The 18575-nt window shown below is 44.4% G+C and overlaps 1 protein-coding gene across 15 annotated transcripts in view; it reads right to left on the minus strand.

The window, feature by feature from the left end:
- Nucleotides 1–3557: 3557 nt before the first annotated feature.
- The window catches only part of A4GALT (alpha 1,4-galactosyltransferase (P blood group)), a 41728-nt gene continuing 26710 nt past the window's right edge, over nucleotides 3558–18575 (minus strand). For 12 of the 15 annotated variants that reach the window (XM_060275143.1, XM_035137899.2, XM_035137893.2 and 9 more), the window contains one exon: nucleotides 3558–8443. In XM_060275143.1, the coding sequence (XP_060131126.1) occupies nucleotides 7335–8396 (1062 nt within the window). In that variant the 5' untranslated portion in view covers nucleotides 8397–8443 and the 3' untranslated portion in view covers nucleotides 3558–7334. Of the gene's footprint in view, nucleotides 8444–10483; nucleotides 11022–15683; nucleotides 16983–18575 lie in introns of those variants that run through there. The other 3 variants (XM_035137894.2, XM_060275144.1, XM_035137896.2) reach the window with 3 other exon arrangements.

Below are 18575 nucleotides of genomic sequence, written 5' to 3' on the forward strand. Positions count from 1 at the left end.
CGGGAACAGTCTACGGTATATCTAACAATCCAGGATAGCAGTGGGAAACGGCACTGGAATAAGGGAATTTCCAGCAAAAAAGGGAAAGTTGACAGCTGTGGCTTGGAATAAGGGAGTTTCCCGCAAAAAAAGGGAGGGTTGGCAGCTATGACTCTAACATCTGGCAGGATACCACCTCACCCCCACCTCAGAACAATGTGATCACAAGGGTACCCCATTGGAGGGGGTCTAGTTGGAAATGCCTGTCCAAAAGCCAAGGCGAGCAGCAGGTGGGCCATGGAGCTTCCTCCAGCAGAATGGGAGGGCCATCCGTGCAGACCTGTGTCTTGTGATGGACACACAAATCCCAAGATCAGCCCTGCCAAGTTTCAGCCCTCCAGCAGGAGGCTGGGAGGGATACACGCCCTAAACCAAATCCTACCTACATCTGGAATCGGTAAAGCTGTGGCTAATTTTAAACCCCAAAACATTGTCTTGTCCCGTTTGATCTCCGTCTTAGGATGGGCCTTGCTCCCTAGGGAGGGCTCACTGCTGTTGTGAGAATTTTAAGGTCTTATATATATAAAACAGATGTTCATAAATGTACCAAGCAAACACATAACAAATATCTTAAGAAGTGTGGATGCACACGAAAGCTCATACCAGGGACAAACTTAGTTGGTCTCTGAGGTGCTACTGGAAGGATTTTTTAAATTTTGTTTCACATACAAATATGTAAACCACATGTCTGAAACCCACAGAAAAGTCTCTCTCACAAAATGACCTCAAATATTTCTCTGCAAGGTCGAAGGAAATGGGAAATCTCCCCATTGTCTCTTTCACAAATCCTTTCTTAAGGGCGCACTTAATATATGAATAGGGTGCGATCCTGTGACCTGTGACCTGGATTCAGGAATTGAGTAGTTATCATAACAAAAGAGTGGCCAGGATGCCCAGGTAATCCAGTCAGGTAACCTGGCAGAGAGGAAGAAACAACATACCCAGATTTCCGCCCCTTCTCTGATGTATTAAGGGGGTGGTGTTGAACCACGGGGTGTGCATGCATGCGGGTGGCGCTATGGGTTAAACCACAGAGCCTAGGGCTTGTCGATCAGAAGGTCGGCGGTTTGAATCCCCGTGATGGGGTGAGCTTCCATTGCTCGGTCCCAGCTCCTGCCAACCTACGTAGCAGTTCAAAAGAACATCAAAGTGCAAGTAGATAAATAGGGACCGCTCCGGCGGGAAGGTAAATGGCATTTCCGTGCGCTGCTCTGGTTCACCAGAAGCAGCTTAGTCATGCTGGCCACATGACCCGGAAACTGTACGCCGGCTCCCTCAGCCAGTAAAGCGAGATGAGCGCCGCAACCCCAGAGTCAGTCACAACTGGACCTAATGGTCCACACCTTGGGCCACACCCCTTCTGTGATGTATGTATGATGTTTCTTGGACTCCAGGGCGGGCATTTTATGGCTCTACCAGGGGCGTAGCCAGGATCAAAACTAGGGGGAGGGCAAGCCATGGTCGTTCAGGGGCGGGGCCCCGAAGTGGGAATGTGGGCGGGGCTACAGGGCCAGCTGGCCTGATGATATTGTGGCGGCATCATTCTGCTTTCTTGAATTGTCCTACTCCTAGGCATAGCAGCCAACTCCTAGAGGCCTAGGCGCATCTCCCCCCCCCAATTACTGGTAAATACAGTGGTACCTCGGGTTACGAACGCGATCCGTTCCGGGTCGCAGTTCGTAACCCGAAAAGTTCGTAACCCGAAAAGGGCCCGAACCGCCGCTTTGCGCATGCGCAAAGCGCTATTTCCGCTATTTTTGCGCTTTGCGCATGCGCAAAGGCATGCGGCGCTTCTGCGCACGCGTGCACGGTGAAAATACTTCCGGGTTTGCGAAGTTCGTAACCCGGGTTGTTCGTAACCCGAGGTGTTCGCAACCCGAGGTACGACTGTACTGTATTTTAAAGAGTCACACACACACCCATGTTGATGGGCTTTCTATGTGGGGCTTTTCTGCCCCCCCCCCCCCCGTATTTCATTAAGGATGGAAGAGGGAAGGAAGGAAGAAATAGAGAGAGGGATAACTCATATTTGTGGGTGCCTCTGGGTGATGCTGTGATGCTGGAACTCTGCAGTAAGAGGACGGGAGGGTCGGGCAGGCGAGAGGGGGTGGCAGGGCGGATGAGGGCGAGGGAAGGCACGGCTGCAGTCACGACAGCTCCGAGGTGTTGCTGCATATCAGCATAATATTTCAACCATGTCGTGGGTTCAAGCCCCACCTTGGGAAAAAGATCCTGCATTGCAGGGGGTTGGACTAGATGACCCTTGTGGTCCCTTCCAACTACAATTCCATGATTCTATTGATATATTACCATAGTATATGCATCAATCTGCTTTCTTGAATTGTCCTAGGCATAGCAGCCAACTCCTAGAGGCCTAGGTGCCCCCCCCCAATTACTGGTAAATACTGTATTTTAAAGAGTCACACCCCCCCATGTTGATGGGCTTTCTATGTGGGGCTTATCTGCCCCCCCCCCCGTATTTTATTAAGGACGGAAGAGGGCGGGAAGGAAGGAAGAAATAGAGAGAGGGATAACTCACATTTGTGGGTGCCTCTGGGTGACGCTGTGATGCTGGAACTCTGCAGCAAGAGGAAGATACTGGTACGCCTGTACAGGAGCCTTGCAAGCAGCTTTCTCTCTGCTTGATTTACAGTAGGCACGTCCAACAGGTAGACTGTGATCTACCAGTAGATCACTGGATATCTGTGGTAGATCACTGCTAGATCACTGGCACCCCTAAAAAAAGCTCACCCAAAATTTTCCTCCTCCCTAAAAAAAGCTGAACTATGACCTGAAGCCCTAAACAAAAATGGGCCTCCCTTCCTCCTAAAAGAAGCTCAACAAGTTTGACCTAAACTCAAAAAAACAGGGCTTCCCTTCCTTAAAAAAACTCAACAGCTTTGACCTGAACCCCCAAAAAGGGGGTAGATCACTCCCAGTTTTTAACACTGTGAATAGATCAGAGTCTCTTGGGAGGTGGCCACCCCTGATTTACAGTATACAGATGCAGGAGGAGGGGCAGACTGGAACACCTCTGCTTTTTATAAACATCACTGTGTCTATCAAAAGCTACAGCCCCCCCCTTTTCTTATTCACTTCCTTTTAGCCTTGCAGAGCCACCTTAGTCAATGCACCCTCATTAAATCGCCAATAGAACTCTTAATGCGATCCCTGAATGCTCATTAACAACTACCACTGAAGAACAATAGGGTGAATTGGTCAGCTATCAAACCTTGCCTGAAGGGATTTTCTGCTCCATTGTCTTAACTGCTTAAGTACTGGTAGCCACTTTACTTTATTTATTTGATGTGTTTTTGTTACAGCTGTGTTCCTGCCCCCCCCCCCCAGCAAGTGGAGAGCTGCTCTCCCTAAAGCAAAGCCCTTTCCACTTCAGTTTTTGGAGGGGAAAAGTGCTGGTTATGGTCTGTAAAATACAATAATTTTTTGCTTCTAGGGGGGGGGCAGCTGCCCCCTCCTGCCCCCCCTGCCTACGCCCATGGGCTCTACCCCCCGCAGCCACAGCCAAAACTTGTCATCCAAAATAATTAAATAAGTAAGTGAATGTATATATTTTTTTATTTTTTAAATCTTTTAATGGCTTCTCCTATAGGTTCTCTTCTGCAATGCCTTTTTTTGTGTGTGAACCCTTCTTTGCCATGACCCTCCCAAAATTTGCCCTTAATTTTTTTTATTAGACTGAATGATATAAAAAATATTTCGAAAAGCAAACATCTTGAGAAATGCAGTTTTCACCATGGCCACTTTTAAGCTTTTGCCTCTCAGCCATACCCAGTTTGACATGTGGCCTAGGGACGGTTGATCATAAACCCGTGTGTGGTCCTCAGCTTGAAAAAAGGTATCCTTATTTATTTTTTTAAAACAACTTTTAAAATTAGTTTTCCAATATACCCCCAATAATAGCCGGATTATAACAATAACAATTAATTCCCAAATTATACAATTATCAAAGTGCCAATCAATTTCCAATTAATACATTTTAGTTAAAGTGGCTCTACACTACTGAGGCAAACATGGAGATCTTGCAAAAGAAATTATTACAGAAAGAAATGTACTGGATCTTTAGATTTGGCTCTTTGGCCCCATCAGGCCTCAACGCTTGCATTGATTTTAGTCCCTTTTTGTAAGTTTGTTCTATAATCATATGCCATATCTTTGTATTTAATTTTCCTTCCTCAAAAATAATTTCCGGCCCCACCCATGTGTTGAATATTATGGCATGTCCCTTTAAGAATTAGTTACCAATTAGTATATAAACCTGCGATTGAGAAAGCCTTCCAGTAGACTTTGCCAAACACCAGTAACAATTAGATCACAGGAGCTTGTACAGTCCAGTTTTTGAATTCTTTTAAAAGCTAATACTGTATAGCTTAATTTGAATCCATCCTTGCTTTCTGCATTTTAGGTTTCCAAACCTTTTTGAGGATGCAGAATTAGAGCTTTTACATTTGGGTATTTAACCCTTTATTACTGGAATGTTATTGGCTTTCCTTTAAATCCAATTAAAATTATCATAAGCTTTTCTTTCGCTGGGTTTTTTTAATCCTTTATCTTTGAACTTTGGTCATTTAGAGTCTAGTATCTTTCTGTTTCCTTCTGAGGAAACTGTTAATCACAGTGAAACAAGGTTTGTAGCCAGCATCCTGTTGAGTTTGATTATTACTCAAGTTATTTTTGCACCGTTTAGTTTTGCCCTAGTGGTTTTTTATATTCATTTGTTTAAGTGGTTATTATTATTTTCAGTTAAGCTCTATTATTACTTCTCGTTTCAGGGAATTTCACGGTTGATATTTGGTTTGTGTTTATTCCTATCCCCGTGACTGTCTTTCTTGCCATCGAGCCTGAGTAGCAGCAGCTGCTGCCCTGGTTCCTCTCTCTCTCCCTAGAATCGTGCCCTGTGTTTAAAGTTATGGGCAACTCTATCCCAGGGAAGGGAAGCCTCCTCCCTTCACTTTCTTCTTCTTCTTCTTCTTCTTCTTCTTCTTCTTCTTCTTCTTCTTCTTCTTCTTCTTCTTCTTCTGGGGTGGGCTCCTTCTCCGCCCCACCCCCACCCCACCAACAAGGTCCCTAGGGGTTGTAAAGCAAGCCAGACCATTTAGCACCAACCCCATTCATTCCAGCAGCTGGTCAGTAGCTAGTAATAGTAGTAGTACCCTCCACCCATAGATATCAGGGCAGCTCACAGCCTGAAACTATGGTAATCAGGTGGCGCTGTGGTTAAACCACTGAGCCTAGGGCTTGCTGATCAGAAGGTCGGCGGTTCGAATCCCTGTGACGGGGTGAGCTCCCGTTGCTCAGTCCCAGCTCCTGCCAACCTAGCAGTTCGAAAGCACGTCAAAATGCAAGTAGATAAATAGGAACCCCTACAGCGGGAAGGTAAACGGCGTTTCCATGTGCTGCTCTGGTTTGCCAGAAGCGGCTTTGTCATGCTGGCCACATGACTTGGAAGCTATACGCCGGCTCCCTCGGCCAATAATGCGAGATGAGCGCGCAACCCCAGAGTCGGTCACGACTGGACCTAATGGTCAGGGGTCCCTTTACATTTACCTTTAAAAACTAGAACAAAGGCAAACCAAACCAAGCCAGCATCTCTCCTTCTCCCACATCTGTGAAACAAGCCTGTTAATTGCCTATCCAACTAAAAAAAAAAAGGCACTGAAGGTTTTTGAGATCAATGCAAGCTAAAAAGCACTGCAGAGGGTTGGGCTAGATGACCCACAGGGTCCCTTCCAATTCTACGTTTTTCTGAAGAAGAAAAACGCATGCACAACCCAACTATGGTCCCTCTGCGGTCCTTGCCCCAAGCAACTGTGTGTGAGACTTGCTCCCCAGAAAGTGTGCCTTGTCTTCCTACCTGTGGTTTTTGGTCTCTCGTCAGCCCCCTCCCCCCAGTCTATTCATATTCCTTTCTCCCTAATCTCCAATATTACATTTTCCTCTGGCTGAGACGATAAAACAGCAAGCCCTAATTCCCAACTGTGTTTCTTGATGCAGTCCTACTGGTCTACTCAGAAGTAAGATTCAGCAGGGCTTACTCTCGGGTAAGTGCAGTTAGGGCTGCAGCCTTTGTGACCCACGTTTTGGGTCCTTTGTAGGTTCAGGATGTCACTGCTTTACACCCACCCCACCCCCACCCCCCACAATATTTGAAAACGTCAGCTTTGTACTTAAACACAAATTGGCCGGGAACTTCATTCTCTGTGTCTTTATTAATTTATTTAAAGAATAACAACCTGGTGATTGCTTTAACTTTTTGATATGTGGTGATCTGAATCATGAGGATGAGTTAGAAGAACTGCTGAGTCTTGAATGAGTCTTGCTTTGAAATTGTGGACTTCATTAGATTTTCTTCTTCTGCCTTTTCATTTTATTTCATTTTATTTTCATTTGTTCTAAGGGCTTGTTAGAGATAATGTGTAAGTGTGGTGTCAGCTCCCTAAAAAAATAGGTCAAGAACCCTGGGAAACCTTTCCTAAAAAAAGGTCAACAACTTTGGGGTCCCCCCCCCTTAAGAAAGGTTGACAACTCTAGGAAAGGGGGGGTGGCAGAGGGATCTTTGCACCACAGCACCGGATATGCTTAAGACGGCCCTGGGTTTCAGGGTCATATCCTGCGGCACCTAGCCCTTCTTTTTAGAAAATATGGATGTTTGTTTTATGGTCAGAATGACCGTTCCCCACATAAAAGGGGAGGTGCATTTTGCGCAGTCGCGCGCAGCCCCCTGGGATCCCTGGGGCAGCCCTGGAAGTTTGGAGGCCGGCACTGCCTTCCCAGACTGGATACTGGTGATCTCCGCCCATGCAGTTACCTGTCCAATCCAGCTCGGGGAGGCGTTGCCGGGGGGATGGGCCAGGTAGGAGGTAACCTTACCTTGAACACGGCTGAAGCAGTCATTCCTGGGAAGCAGTCGACGGCTCCAGGAGAAAAAACAACAACCTGTTTTTAAAGCCTTTTCCCGCTGGCAGCCCGGATTGAAAAATATCCCGGAAATCCCCCGGATTTCCTATCTGCCAGGGAGGCTCCATTTTGGGTCCTGGGTAGTGCGGCACCGGAAGTCCGGACATGCACAGGAAGTCGCTTCTACGCATGCCCAGGCGGCCATCTTGGTGGCATGGCCACATGGCCAGAGCGGCCCCGAAAATTGCTTCTATGCAACTTCCGGTGCCGCGCCACTGCTGATCCCGCATTTTTCAGCGGGAGACTTGGCAACTATGGGCTGAACAGCTTGGCTGATTTGCGTTTGTATCAACAGCAGGCTGCTGCTAGGCCCTGCCCCTTCAGAATGAGACCTTCATGAGCCTGGATGTGGAAGGGCAAAAGTGGGATTGCAGCTGAGCTAGTAAGGTTTTAGAGGTGATCGCAAGTTGTGCCCCTTGACTTTTCTTATTCCAGACATGCACTGCATAAGTGTTTCTAAACAGTGTGGGAAGTTCTGAAGCATTAATTGCTTCAAAATACTTCCTCCAATCCTGCCAGCGAATGGGATAAAAGGCATCTTGTGGGACAACAGTAACACCCTTACAGCTTTTGCTGCTTCGGAGGCTACGGATAGAGCACCACCTCTTAAAAATGCGTGTAAAGAGCTGTGGGCCCTGGTGCCCCCAGATCCAGCGGTTGTAGTCCACCACAAAGTCCCGCATGCAAAGCTCTATAAACTTGTGTTTGGGTTCAAACGAGAGAAAGGCACCATTAAGTACATATTTGGACTGCATACCAAGCACATTGGTGAGGTTATTTAAGTTCTTGAGGACTATGAAGTCTGTGTCTAAATAGATGCCACCAAGTTTCCACATGATGGAGATTCGGCATGCATCGGAAAGGATGGGCAAGAAATAAGGTTCCCACCTCTTCTGAGCCAGTGAATACCAGTCAGCGAGGGGGGTGTTAGAGAAAAGGTCAATCAAGTCCAGATGTTTGAATTCAATGTTGGGGAAACAGCTAAGCAAGGAGAAGGCCACATGTTTGGGCAAAGTCTTATTGTAGCTTGATAAACCCTTCATAAGAACAATGATTCTGGACTCAGGGTGAACCCTGGCTGCTGATTCAACAGAACACATAAACAGGAAGTTTGGATTAGTTCGTTCCGAAGTTTCTACAAAATATATGTCTTTGTGTGATGAAGGAGGCCATCTGGATGAAGGAGTGAGAAGAGGAGGACACTTAACCTCTGTAGGCAAACTGTAGTGCTGTCTCTTGTCTTGGGCATCCTGGGCGATTCTCCAGTAGAACATGATAGAGATGAAGGACATGAACTTAAAGATGATGATGCACACCGCCCAGAGTTTGTACTTTGAAGCCAACTTGATTAATTTCAGTATGCAGGTAGGCACTTTCCGCATCGTCTACTCACTACAGAGTTTTGAACTTGAAGGAAAACCAAAATGAGCTGCAAGCAAACAAACAAACCAGATGAATTAATAACATGATTAATTAATAAATAAGGAGTGAAATAAATATGAAAAGGCAACATAAATTGCTGATCATGATTATGAAGTGATTCCCCCCCCCCAAAAAAAACACTTAGCTACCCCTCCCAGTTTGGTGCCACCTGCAAATTTGATGAGCATCCCCTCATTTGCTTCATCCAAGTTGGATAATGATGTTGGACAACAACAGGCCCAGGACAGAACCCTGCAGCACCCCACTTGACGCTTTGCCCCAGGAAGACGAGGAACCATTCATGAGTACTCTTTGGGTTTGATCAGTCAACCAGCTACAAATCCACCTAACAGTTAAAGAGCCCACATTTTACCAGCTTCCTCACAAGAATATCAAGGGGGACTGTGTCAAAAACTTTACTGAAATCTAAATACACTATATCCACAGCATTCCCCTGATCCACCAAGCTTGTAACTCAATAAAAAAAGAAAAGAAATGAGATTCATCTGGCATGACTTGTTTTTGAGAAACTGGGCAGCAGCGAGAGAGTCAGCAGCAGGCTGTAGTCAGGCAGCCCCAACGGCGCCCTCCGCCCCAGGCTAAATTTTGGGAAAGGGAGGGGGCGTCGGAGGGACCTTTGCACCACGGCACTGGATGTGCTTAAGACGGCCCTGTTTGTAATCATGTTTCCTTTTGCATAGGGACGTGGGTGGCACTGTGGTCCAAACCACTGAGCCTTGGGCTTGCCAATCGGAAGGCTGGCGGTTCGAAACCCCGCGACGGGGTGAGCTCCCATTGTTCAGCCCCAGCTCCTGCCAACCTAGCAGTTCAAAGGCACGTCAACGTGCAAGTAGATAAATAGATACCACTCCGGCGGGAAAGTAAACGGTGTTTCCGTGGGCTGCTCTGGTTCGCCAGAAGTGGCTTTGTCATGCTGGCCACATGACCCAGAAGCTGTACGCCAGCTCCCTCGGCCAATAACGCGAGATGAGCACCGCAACCCCAGAGTTGGTCACAACTGGACTTAATGGTCAGGGTGTTAGGTTTTTCCTTTAAGACTAATGTGGTCAATGGTGCTACACAAAGATGTGTGTTTGTAGCCCTGATCTGAATGATAGCACACCTGTGAGCTTTTGCTAATTTGAATAATTGAAGATAGAGTTTGCTCACTGTAATGTGATTGGGTAATTGACTATTTTGAATTCTGTATTTAAGCTACCCAAATGGTTCATGGTGGTGGTGATGTATTGTGAAATGGGAGGAATGGAGTAGAGGAGTGTGTTGTATATAATTGTAAATAAAAGCAAGCAAAGATACTGAAGACGACTTTGTTATTTCGTCGACCCTGCCGCTGTTGCCACTCGGTTGGTGCATATTTTGCCCAACACAGGGGTCCCTTTACCTTTACCTGGGGCTGAGTGGACACACCAGCAGGAACCTCTGCCAATGTGCCTGTGCAGCCCTCACCCCCCTGCCCAGCTCCAACACACTTCAGGTAAACCCCATTCAGGAAAACCGTAGCAAAGTTCTGCAACTCCACCCTATCCTGCCAGCTTCTCCTGAAAGCTACCTAGTGGAAACAGAACCATTTGAAAGCATAAAAATTAAACTACATTCCAAGCATTTCTGAAGAAATCTGATTTAGGGTCAAGGGTAATCAGCAGAGGCAGCTAACAATAGTGAGCAAGCATGTACTTGCTAGTGAAAACTGTACGGTAAAAGCTGTACAGGGAGTGCTGCCAAAATTCTTATCAGGAATAATAATGGTATTAGTTTCCCTTGCAGAATAATAAAGTATTTTTAAAATCATTTTTCCTAACCCAAACTGGCTGCATTTTTTGCTTCAAAGCCATTTCCAACCCACTTGTTTCCTGTGGGGGGGGGATTCTTAAAAGAGTTTTTAGTATGACTCGATGCAGTTGGGCATAGGGTTGCCAACTGTTCCATTGACCCCTGAATCTATGCTTTTAGCAGCAGCTTTATCTCCCACTGTAATATCCCCACAAGGCACAGTCCCCCATCATCTCCCAAGACAATTGATACCAACCAGTATCCGGTGGGATTTGGAAGGGTACTCACTGTGTGAGGAAACCTTGCAACGGGTCTGCCGTCATACAAGGAAGCAGGAGAACTCAAATAACAATATTGATTCATGAATTACCGCTCAACAACTCGGCATAGCAGCCAGGACTTATCACTCAGGCAATAGTAACGTTCTGGCTAGTTTGCACACAGGTATAGAAAGAGCCACACCCAGACCACATACAGTACCTCTTAAAGAAACAGACCACTCTCACTACCACCACAACTAGAAAGATCACATTTATTTCTGTGACGGGAAAAAGATAATTTGCTACTTCTATTGTTTTTTATTAATTAAATTTGTGCACTGCTACAACTGGAGACTGAAGGGGGTTCCTGGATCCAATTCCCTATTTGACACTGCATCAGAACTCTGAATAAAGTTTATATATTTCTGTACCCAGGTGGCCCTGTGGTTAAACCACTGAGCCTAGGGCTTGCTGATCAGAAGGTCAGCGGTTCGAATCCCTGTGACGGGGTGAGCTCCCGTTGCTTGGTCCCAGCTCCTGCCAACCTAGCAGTTCGAAAGCACATCAAAATGCAAGTAGATAAATAGGAACCGCTACAGCGGGAAGGTAAACGGCGTTTCCATGTGCTGCTCTGGTTTGCCAGAAGCGGCTTTGTCATGCTGGCCACATGACCTGGAAGCTATACGCCGGCTCCCTCGGCCAATAATGCGAGATGAGCGCGCAACCCCAGAGTCGGTCACGACTGGACCTAATGGTCAGGGGTCCCTTTACCTTTACCTTTTTACCCCCAGAATAACTTTTGGGTCACCCAAAATACTTTCAGATTCCCCTTGAGTGGCTCTACCGCAAAGCATTGTTTTCTGTGATGATCCAAAGCTTATTTTGGAGTGCAGACCCTGTTCCTTAATCATGAGGGCATCATGCAAATAATAATAATAATAATGAAGCTTTGGACCAGACATGATACCAGGTCATCTTGTAGGAGAAAGTCTCCTCGTGGCTGGGCTGTACAATTTGGAGCATGAAAAAACCAAGTGTGGCGCTACCGGTAAATACAATAGCAAGCAGAGACAGCCCCCTGGTAGTGAACTTGTCCCAAGCTTATTTATGGGTACATATATCCCAGTTCCTTATTCACAGGGACACTGGCAATTCTTGATACGGGACTATCCTGGTCGAAAGCGGCTGATGCATATGTGGTGGAGATGTCGGATGATTAAAGAATTTTGGAATGCAGTATATGAAGAATTGAAAAAAAAATTAGGCTAAACTTTCAAAAAAAGCCAGAAGCTTTTTTGTTGGGAATTCTGAACAAGGATATACCGGTTAAGTATAAGGAGATTTTTTTATATGCCTCAGCAGCCGCTCGGCTGCTAATTGCGGGCAGGTGGAAAGGGGACACTGTCCCAACCATTAATGAGTGGCAAAATAAATTGTCAGATATGGTAAACTTAGCCCAACTAACAGACAATCTAAGGGGAACCACCAAACAGTCATTTGCACAAAAATGGGATGTGTTTAAGAGATATATACAAGAGAAAAATAATTATAACGTATTATCCATGGCAGCCATAGAATGACCGGCTTTGTATTAGAGATTATAAGAGTTATGGGTATGATTGGATTCATTGTGGTACAAAAGAAATTATAAGAAGATGAAGAGGAAAGTATGTACTTTGCAAAAAAAGATGAGAAGCACTACGGGAGGCGATGGGAAGTCAACATCACAATAATAGTATAAATGATTTTGTTATCTTTGTGTTTGAAGATTAATTATCAGTTGAGTTAAGCTTTTTTGGATTTATTGTAATATTTGTCTTAAAAATTTGGTATGTTTGTTTTTGGACTAAACTTCAATAAAAATTTCAAAACGCAAAAAAAAAAGCGGCTGATGGTTTTTTGTATCTTTATTTTAGATCTTGTTATTTATATGGAAATTGCTCGATTGGGTTCTGCATTTTCTACCGTATGTTTCATTTATTGTTTACAACCAGTGCTCTTTTTTTAGGGGGAAAAGGTGCCGGTACTCACCATGAAGTTGTTAAGGAAGTAAGTGCCACATTTCAACATTTGGGAAAGAAAGGTGCCAGTACTGAGATAAAAACTAGGTTTAAGATTTCAGTGTTCAATGATGTAATCTAAGAGGGGGGAGGTTGCCAGGGAAAGAATGCCCTGCGACCGACCGCAGAAAATAAATGTGTCCTTTTAAAATAGAGCTTTGGCGGAAGGCGGGGAGAAATTCCTGTGTGGGAGAGGCTGCGTGAAGAGAATGGGCTGCGTGATGAGCTTCTGCTCTCGACCCAAGTTTGCTGAAGCTATGAGGGGAGCAACAAGAAACATACTTGGGGTGTAATGCTCTGCTCTCCCTCCATCAATCCTCAGGTATAAATATGTGTCATCCACATTTCTTAAAGACGCTACAGAGACTCCACAGTGTCTCATTCAAACAAAACACAAATCCTGGTTAAGTGACAAGACCCCTGGAATCTTGCCTCTGTTCAGCAGAGATTGGGGTAGCAGGTAACAGCATTTTTTCATGTTGCAAGCCACCTTGAGCATGGTTTGAACTGTGGAAAGACAGCATACAAATGTATGTACGTATGAAAATGTGAGTTTTCTGAATGATGGGGGGGGGAGAAAACAGGTGGGAGCACATGGGAGGAGAATTTTTATGCATGACTTCTAATGTTTTCAAAAAAAGTGGTAGACTATTCTACAGGGAAATGGGTGCGCTGTGGGTTAAACCACTTGCCAGTCAGAAGGTCGGCGGTTCGAATCCCTGTGACGGGGTGAGCTCCTGTTGCTCGGTCCCAGCTCCTGCCTACCTAGCAGTTTGAAAGCACGTCAAATTGTTTCCCAGCGGGAAAGTAAACGGCATTTCTGTGCGCTGCTCTGGTTCATCAGAAGCAACTTAGTCATGCTGGCCACATCACCCGGAAGCTGTCTGTGGACAAACACCGGCTCCTTGGCCAGTAAAGCGAGATGAGCACTACAACCCCAGAGTCATCCGCGACTGGACCTAATGGTCAGGGGTCTCTTTACTGCTTTGTGGCTGCTTTGTGGGGGGAGGGTGTCGAATTTTATTCATTTGTTTTACAGTCAAGCAGTGCATTGGGCTTTATGAAATCAATGCGTAATAAACTCAAAGAGCACCAGGCCACACCTTTGAGAACCTTTGGTCTAGACCTACTGGCAAGCAAAGAAAAAAAGAAAAGAGGAGGCACAATGGCAGGCGTGTGCTGGAGTGATCACCTGAGCTAGATACCTAGCCATTGGTAAGGTTGACCCCCGCCAAGGGCACAGTCCCAGGGAGTGACAAAAATACTGTCAGTGTGCACCCACTGCCCCATGCAGGAGGAGGCACTTGTCTCCAGCATTAATAGAATCGGCAACAGCTTCTCCTCTCTCTGTGTGTGTGTGTGTGGCAGGGCCTAAGCAATGGAGCCGCAAAGAAGACAGGTGAAGCTATGGGCTCTGTGCCCATAGTTGCCAGAGTTGAGGACTGACTGGGCTCACTGGCACTGCTTGCAACACCTGGAGAAATTGACATCCCCTTCCAACTAGCAGTGTCCTCTCTCTCTCCCCACCACCGTGTGTGTGTGTGTGTGTGTGTGTGTGTGTGTGTGTGTGTTTAAGAGTCAAGTAAAAAGAAGAGGCTCAATCATCATTTACCCTGCCTGAAAATGCCCCTCTAAATAATTTTTTAAAAGACATTTTATTAAATTTTCCAATTAAACACATTTAAACAATAACAAAACAAACAACAACAAACACAACATCACATAAACATAATAAACACAAAATTCTTCTTCTAAACATCTTATCAATTATTACAATTTTCTTTGCTCTGCCGAGCTTTGACTTCCCTCCCTCCCCCCCAGTCGGGTTTTTTTTTTTTTTTTGTCCATTCCTGTTTGCAGTTTCTTTATTCCTTCTATCTAAAGTCAATTCGTAGGATATATTTCAGTCCTGCAAGTGTCTTCAAACTTCTACAGTTCTTCTCCATATAGTCCACAAATTTACTCCAATCCTTTTGGAACTTTGACTCTCCCTGGTTTCGGATCCTGCTAGTCAGTCTTGCTAGTTCCGCATAGTCCATCATTTTTGTCTGCCATTCTTCAATCGTCGGTAACTCCTGAGTTTTCCATTTTTGGGCTAACAAAGTCCTAGCCGCGGTTGTCGCATACATAAATAATACTTGATCTTCTTTCACAATCTCCTGTCCTATAAGTCCTGATAGAAAAGCTTCAGGTGCCCCTCTAAATAATTTAGGAAATATAGGGAGCTGCCTCAAAATGAGTTAGATCATTTTTTGACCAAATTGTGTTAATTTTGATTATTGTATGGGCCTGGAATTTCAATAAAAAAATAAAAATGCATATATATGGGGGAAGTATTCTTAAGCACAACTGTATTTATATTCATGACAATAACATATCAAAAATGCAGTGTGCTGGGAGAAATTGCCTGAAAAAATGTGTACATTACTGAATTCAAAAATGTCTTTGTTGGACAAATTTCACACTAAAATACTGAGGATTTTTTTAAATAAAAAAGACAACAAATTGCTGCAGAACTGTGGAGAACTGAATTTAAGATTGGAGAGAATCAAAATGGGCAGGACCTTTCTACAAATGGGTTACTGGCAACAGGATTTCTAAAAAGTATTTTATTCTAAATATAAATGCATACACAAAAACAAGAAAACAATAAAGTAATAATTAAAACTAATAGTGTGTGTGTGTGTGTGTGTGTGTGTGTGTGTGTGTGTGTGTGTGTACAGCCTAATATTTCTTATTCTTGTTTCTCTCTCCCCAAAATTATATTTAGTCATATAATGTTTTTTCAAATCTTATTTATCTTTTTTAAAAATGAAAATCCTTCAAAGAACACTAAGTTTTATTTACTTTTCCTAGAACTGGTGACCATGAACTTTCAAACTGTTCTGACTTTTGATCTTACTTTCTCAGCAAGCTCGATACCCACTTTATCTTGCTATTCTTACAGTGTAAGCAATTCCAGAGTTCTCCATTGAGCAGCTAATAACATTTTTGCAGCTCTTGTTAAATTCCCAAAGAGTGATGCCTAGTTGGACTGATTCTAGTGCCAAGGACATCATATGAATGCTGCAGAGCAAAAGAACAATGTATGTATGCATGTATGATAAGAGAGAAAAAACCACCTGGAAGGACTCACAGTTTGTCACCTAAGCTCGGCAGGGCCGTTCTCTGTGTCTTTCCGTTGCTTTCTGTAAAGACGTAGGTACAGATCTGATCCAGCAGAAAGAGATTCTGATGAGGCATGAATGTTTGTGTTCCGTTGGAACCAAGATTTGCATCTCTAAGTTCCTCTTTCTCTTACTGCTGCCTCCCCAGACTCTTCTTTCTGTGAGTGCTTTCGGAGGGAAAGTTCTTCTCAGCATTCTCTAATAATTAGTGGGGAGGGGGGACCTCCCCCTGGAAGCACCCACAGAATTTAATAATTACTTATTTGTTTAAAAGCATTTATAAACGTCTTAATAAAATGTAAATAATTTGTAAGCATCATACAACATAAAAGAGCAAACAATGTCATTAGAACAAAAATACTGCATGAAAGTGCCAAAACTGCAGTATAAAAACCATAGATAAACACACACACAAGGAATTCAAACAAAGAAATTCAGCACCCTGTCTTATGGGTCGCACACAGCAGCTTAGAGTGGATTAGATGCACTTCTGGTGTGCATGCTTTTCATATCACCCACACAATGTTGTCCTCATCAAAATGGCAGCCCCCGTGTCCTCCCAACATTGAATCAGATTTTCCCTATCTGCAGATAATCCTCTAGAACAGGCATGTCAAACTTGCGGCCCTCCAGATGTTTTGGACTACAATTCCCATCTTCCCCAACCACTGGTCCTGCTAGCTAGGGATCATGGGAGTTGTAGGCCAAAACATATGGAGGGCCGCATGTTTGACATGCCTGCTCTAGAAGAAGAAGAAATTAACCAACAGCAATTGGCATGTTACTCCAGTGTGGACACACTGAAGCACATTAAGCGGGTTTGGTTTTGCTTTCTGTGTGTGTAGCAAGGCTTTCCCTTAGTGGTATCTTCCACTGCATGTTACTCCAGTTTCCATCTCTTGTTGCTGGAGTCGTAAGTGGAGTTGTAACAAAACTGAGCGACACATTGTATAATAAAGCAAAATAATACAAAACATGGGTTCCATGATCACTGCAGATGGTGACAGCAGTCACGAAATTAAAAGACGCCTGCTTCTTGGGAGAAAAGCAATGACAAACCTAGACAGCATCTTAAAAAGCAGAGACATCACCTTGCCTACAAAGGTCCGTATAGTTAAAGCTATGGTTTTCCCAGTAGTGATGTATGGAAGTGAGAGCTGGACCATAAAGAAGGCTGATCGCCGAAGGATTGATGCTTTTGAATTATGGTGCTGGAGGAGACTCTTGAGAGTCCCATGGACTGCAAGAAGATCAAACCTATCCATTCTGAAGGAAATCAGCCCCGAGTGCTCACTGGAAGGACAGATCCTGAAGCTGAGGCTCCAATACTTTGGCCACCTCATGAGAAGAGAAGACTCCCTGGAAAAGACCCTGATGTTGGGAAAGATGGAGGGCACAAGGAGAAGGGGACAACAGAGGACGAGATAGTTGGACAGTGTTCTCAAAGCCACTAACATGAGTCTGACCAAACTGCGGGAGGCAGTAGAAAACAGGAGTGCCTGGCGTGCTCTGGTCCATGGGGTCACGAAGAGTTGGACACGATTAAACGACTAAACAACAACAATACAAAACAGAATATATTTTTAAAAGGTTACATACGGAGGAATAGTATTAAATGGTTTAAACATGCAAGAAATCATGCGTGCAGCAATATTGAAATGAAACATTTAATACTATTCCTCCGTATGTAACCTTTTAAAAAATATACTCCCATTTATATTCTGCTTTGCATATTCTGCTTTATTATACAATGTGTATGCAGGTAGCTCAGTTTTGTTATCATTCATTGGTTGTATGCCTTGTATCTTATTTCCAGCTGATGAAGACTATTACAAAACAGTAGTATCATTTCAGAGACACTGTCCTTTTGAGGCTTTTGAGACACCTTCTGTTGAAACTTTTGAAAGACTATCGTGAGACTGTCCTTAGATATCTGTTTTGAACACACGGCTTGACGATCCTCACTACCACTCTGTTATATTGTACATATGAACTTTGTTTGGTTCATTCCTACACTTGTAATGCTATCATTATTCTATTATATATTCTCTGCCTACGTGTTGTGTTTGTATTGTTGTGATTCGTTCTTAGTGCAACATAAGGGTTTGTTTTTGGTTCAGAGTCATAAGTGTGGCAGTGTGCAAAACATACTGTTTCACAGCAACAGTGCATTGTATAGCATCTTCTAAGACAACCGTTGCTATGGCAACACACAAGCACGGGGTTTGGTACTGATGCTGAATTCAGCTGGGGAGTGCAGGGAGCAAGGGACCAAGATATCAATTACAGCAGCAAGAGGCCCTTAGGGCTACAAAGGTAGTTTTTGAAATATTTGAAGACACTAAATTATATTTTACTCTATCAGACAATTGGTCCATTTAGTCCAGTATTATTTTCCCTCCTTAGGAGCAGCTCCTACACAGGGATCTATTGCTACCAAGAGGGGCTCATGCCTAGAAAGCATGAGTCCATGCAGATTTCTACTTGTTCCATGCTTTCCAGTTTGTCCCCCCCCCTTTCCCTTGGAAAGCCCGCTCTTTAAGACCACATCAGAACAAATATCAAACCACATTAAACCTGATTGGCGTTTGCTCCCATTCAGCAGTAAATATCAGGCATTCCTGTGGGAGAGCAATGGGACAAGCAAACATCTGAACAAGCACTGGGTGCAACTGAGACCTTATGCATGCAAAGTGCACTCTCTTCCACAAAAGTAGGTCCTTCCCCAGAGCTCTGTAGGCAATTCCATGCAGAACCTCCAAAGCCAGAGTAAGATTTCCATTTACTCTTTGTCAGGGTTGGGACTCATGGCTAGCAAAAACAGAACCAAGTCAGCACAGATTTTATACCGGATTGCCTAT

Source organism: Zootoca vivipara, chromosome 5 (genome assembly GCF_963506605.1).
Source record: "Zootoca vivipara chromosome 5, rZooViv1.1, whole genome shotgun sequence".
In the NCBI taxonomy this organism is placed as follows: Eukaryota; Metazoa; Chordata; class Lepidosauria; order Squamata; family Lacertidae; genus Zootoca; species Zootoca vivipara.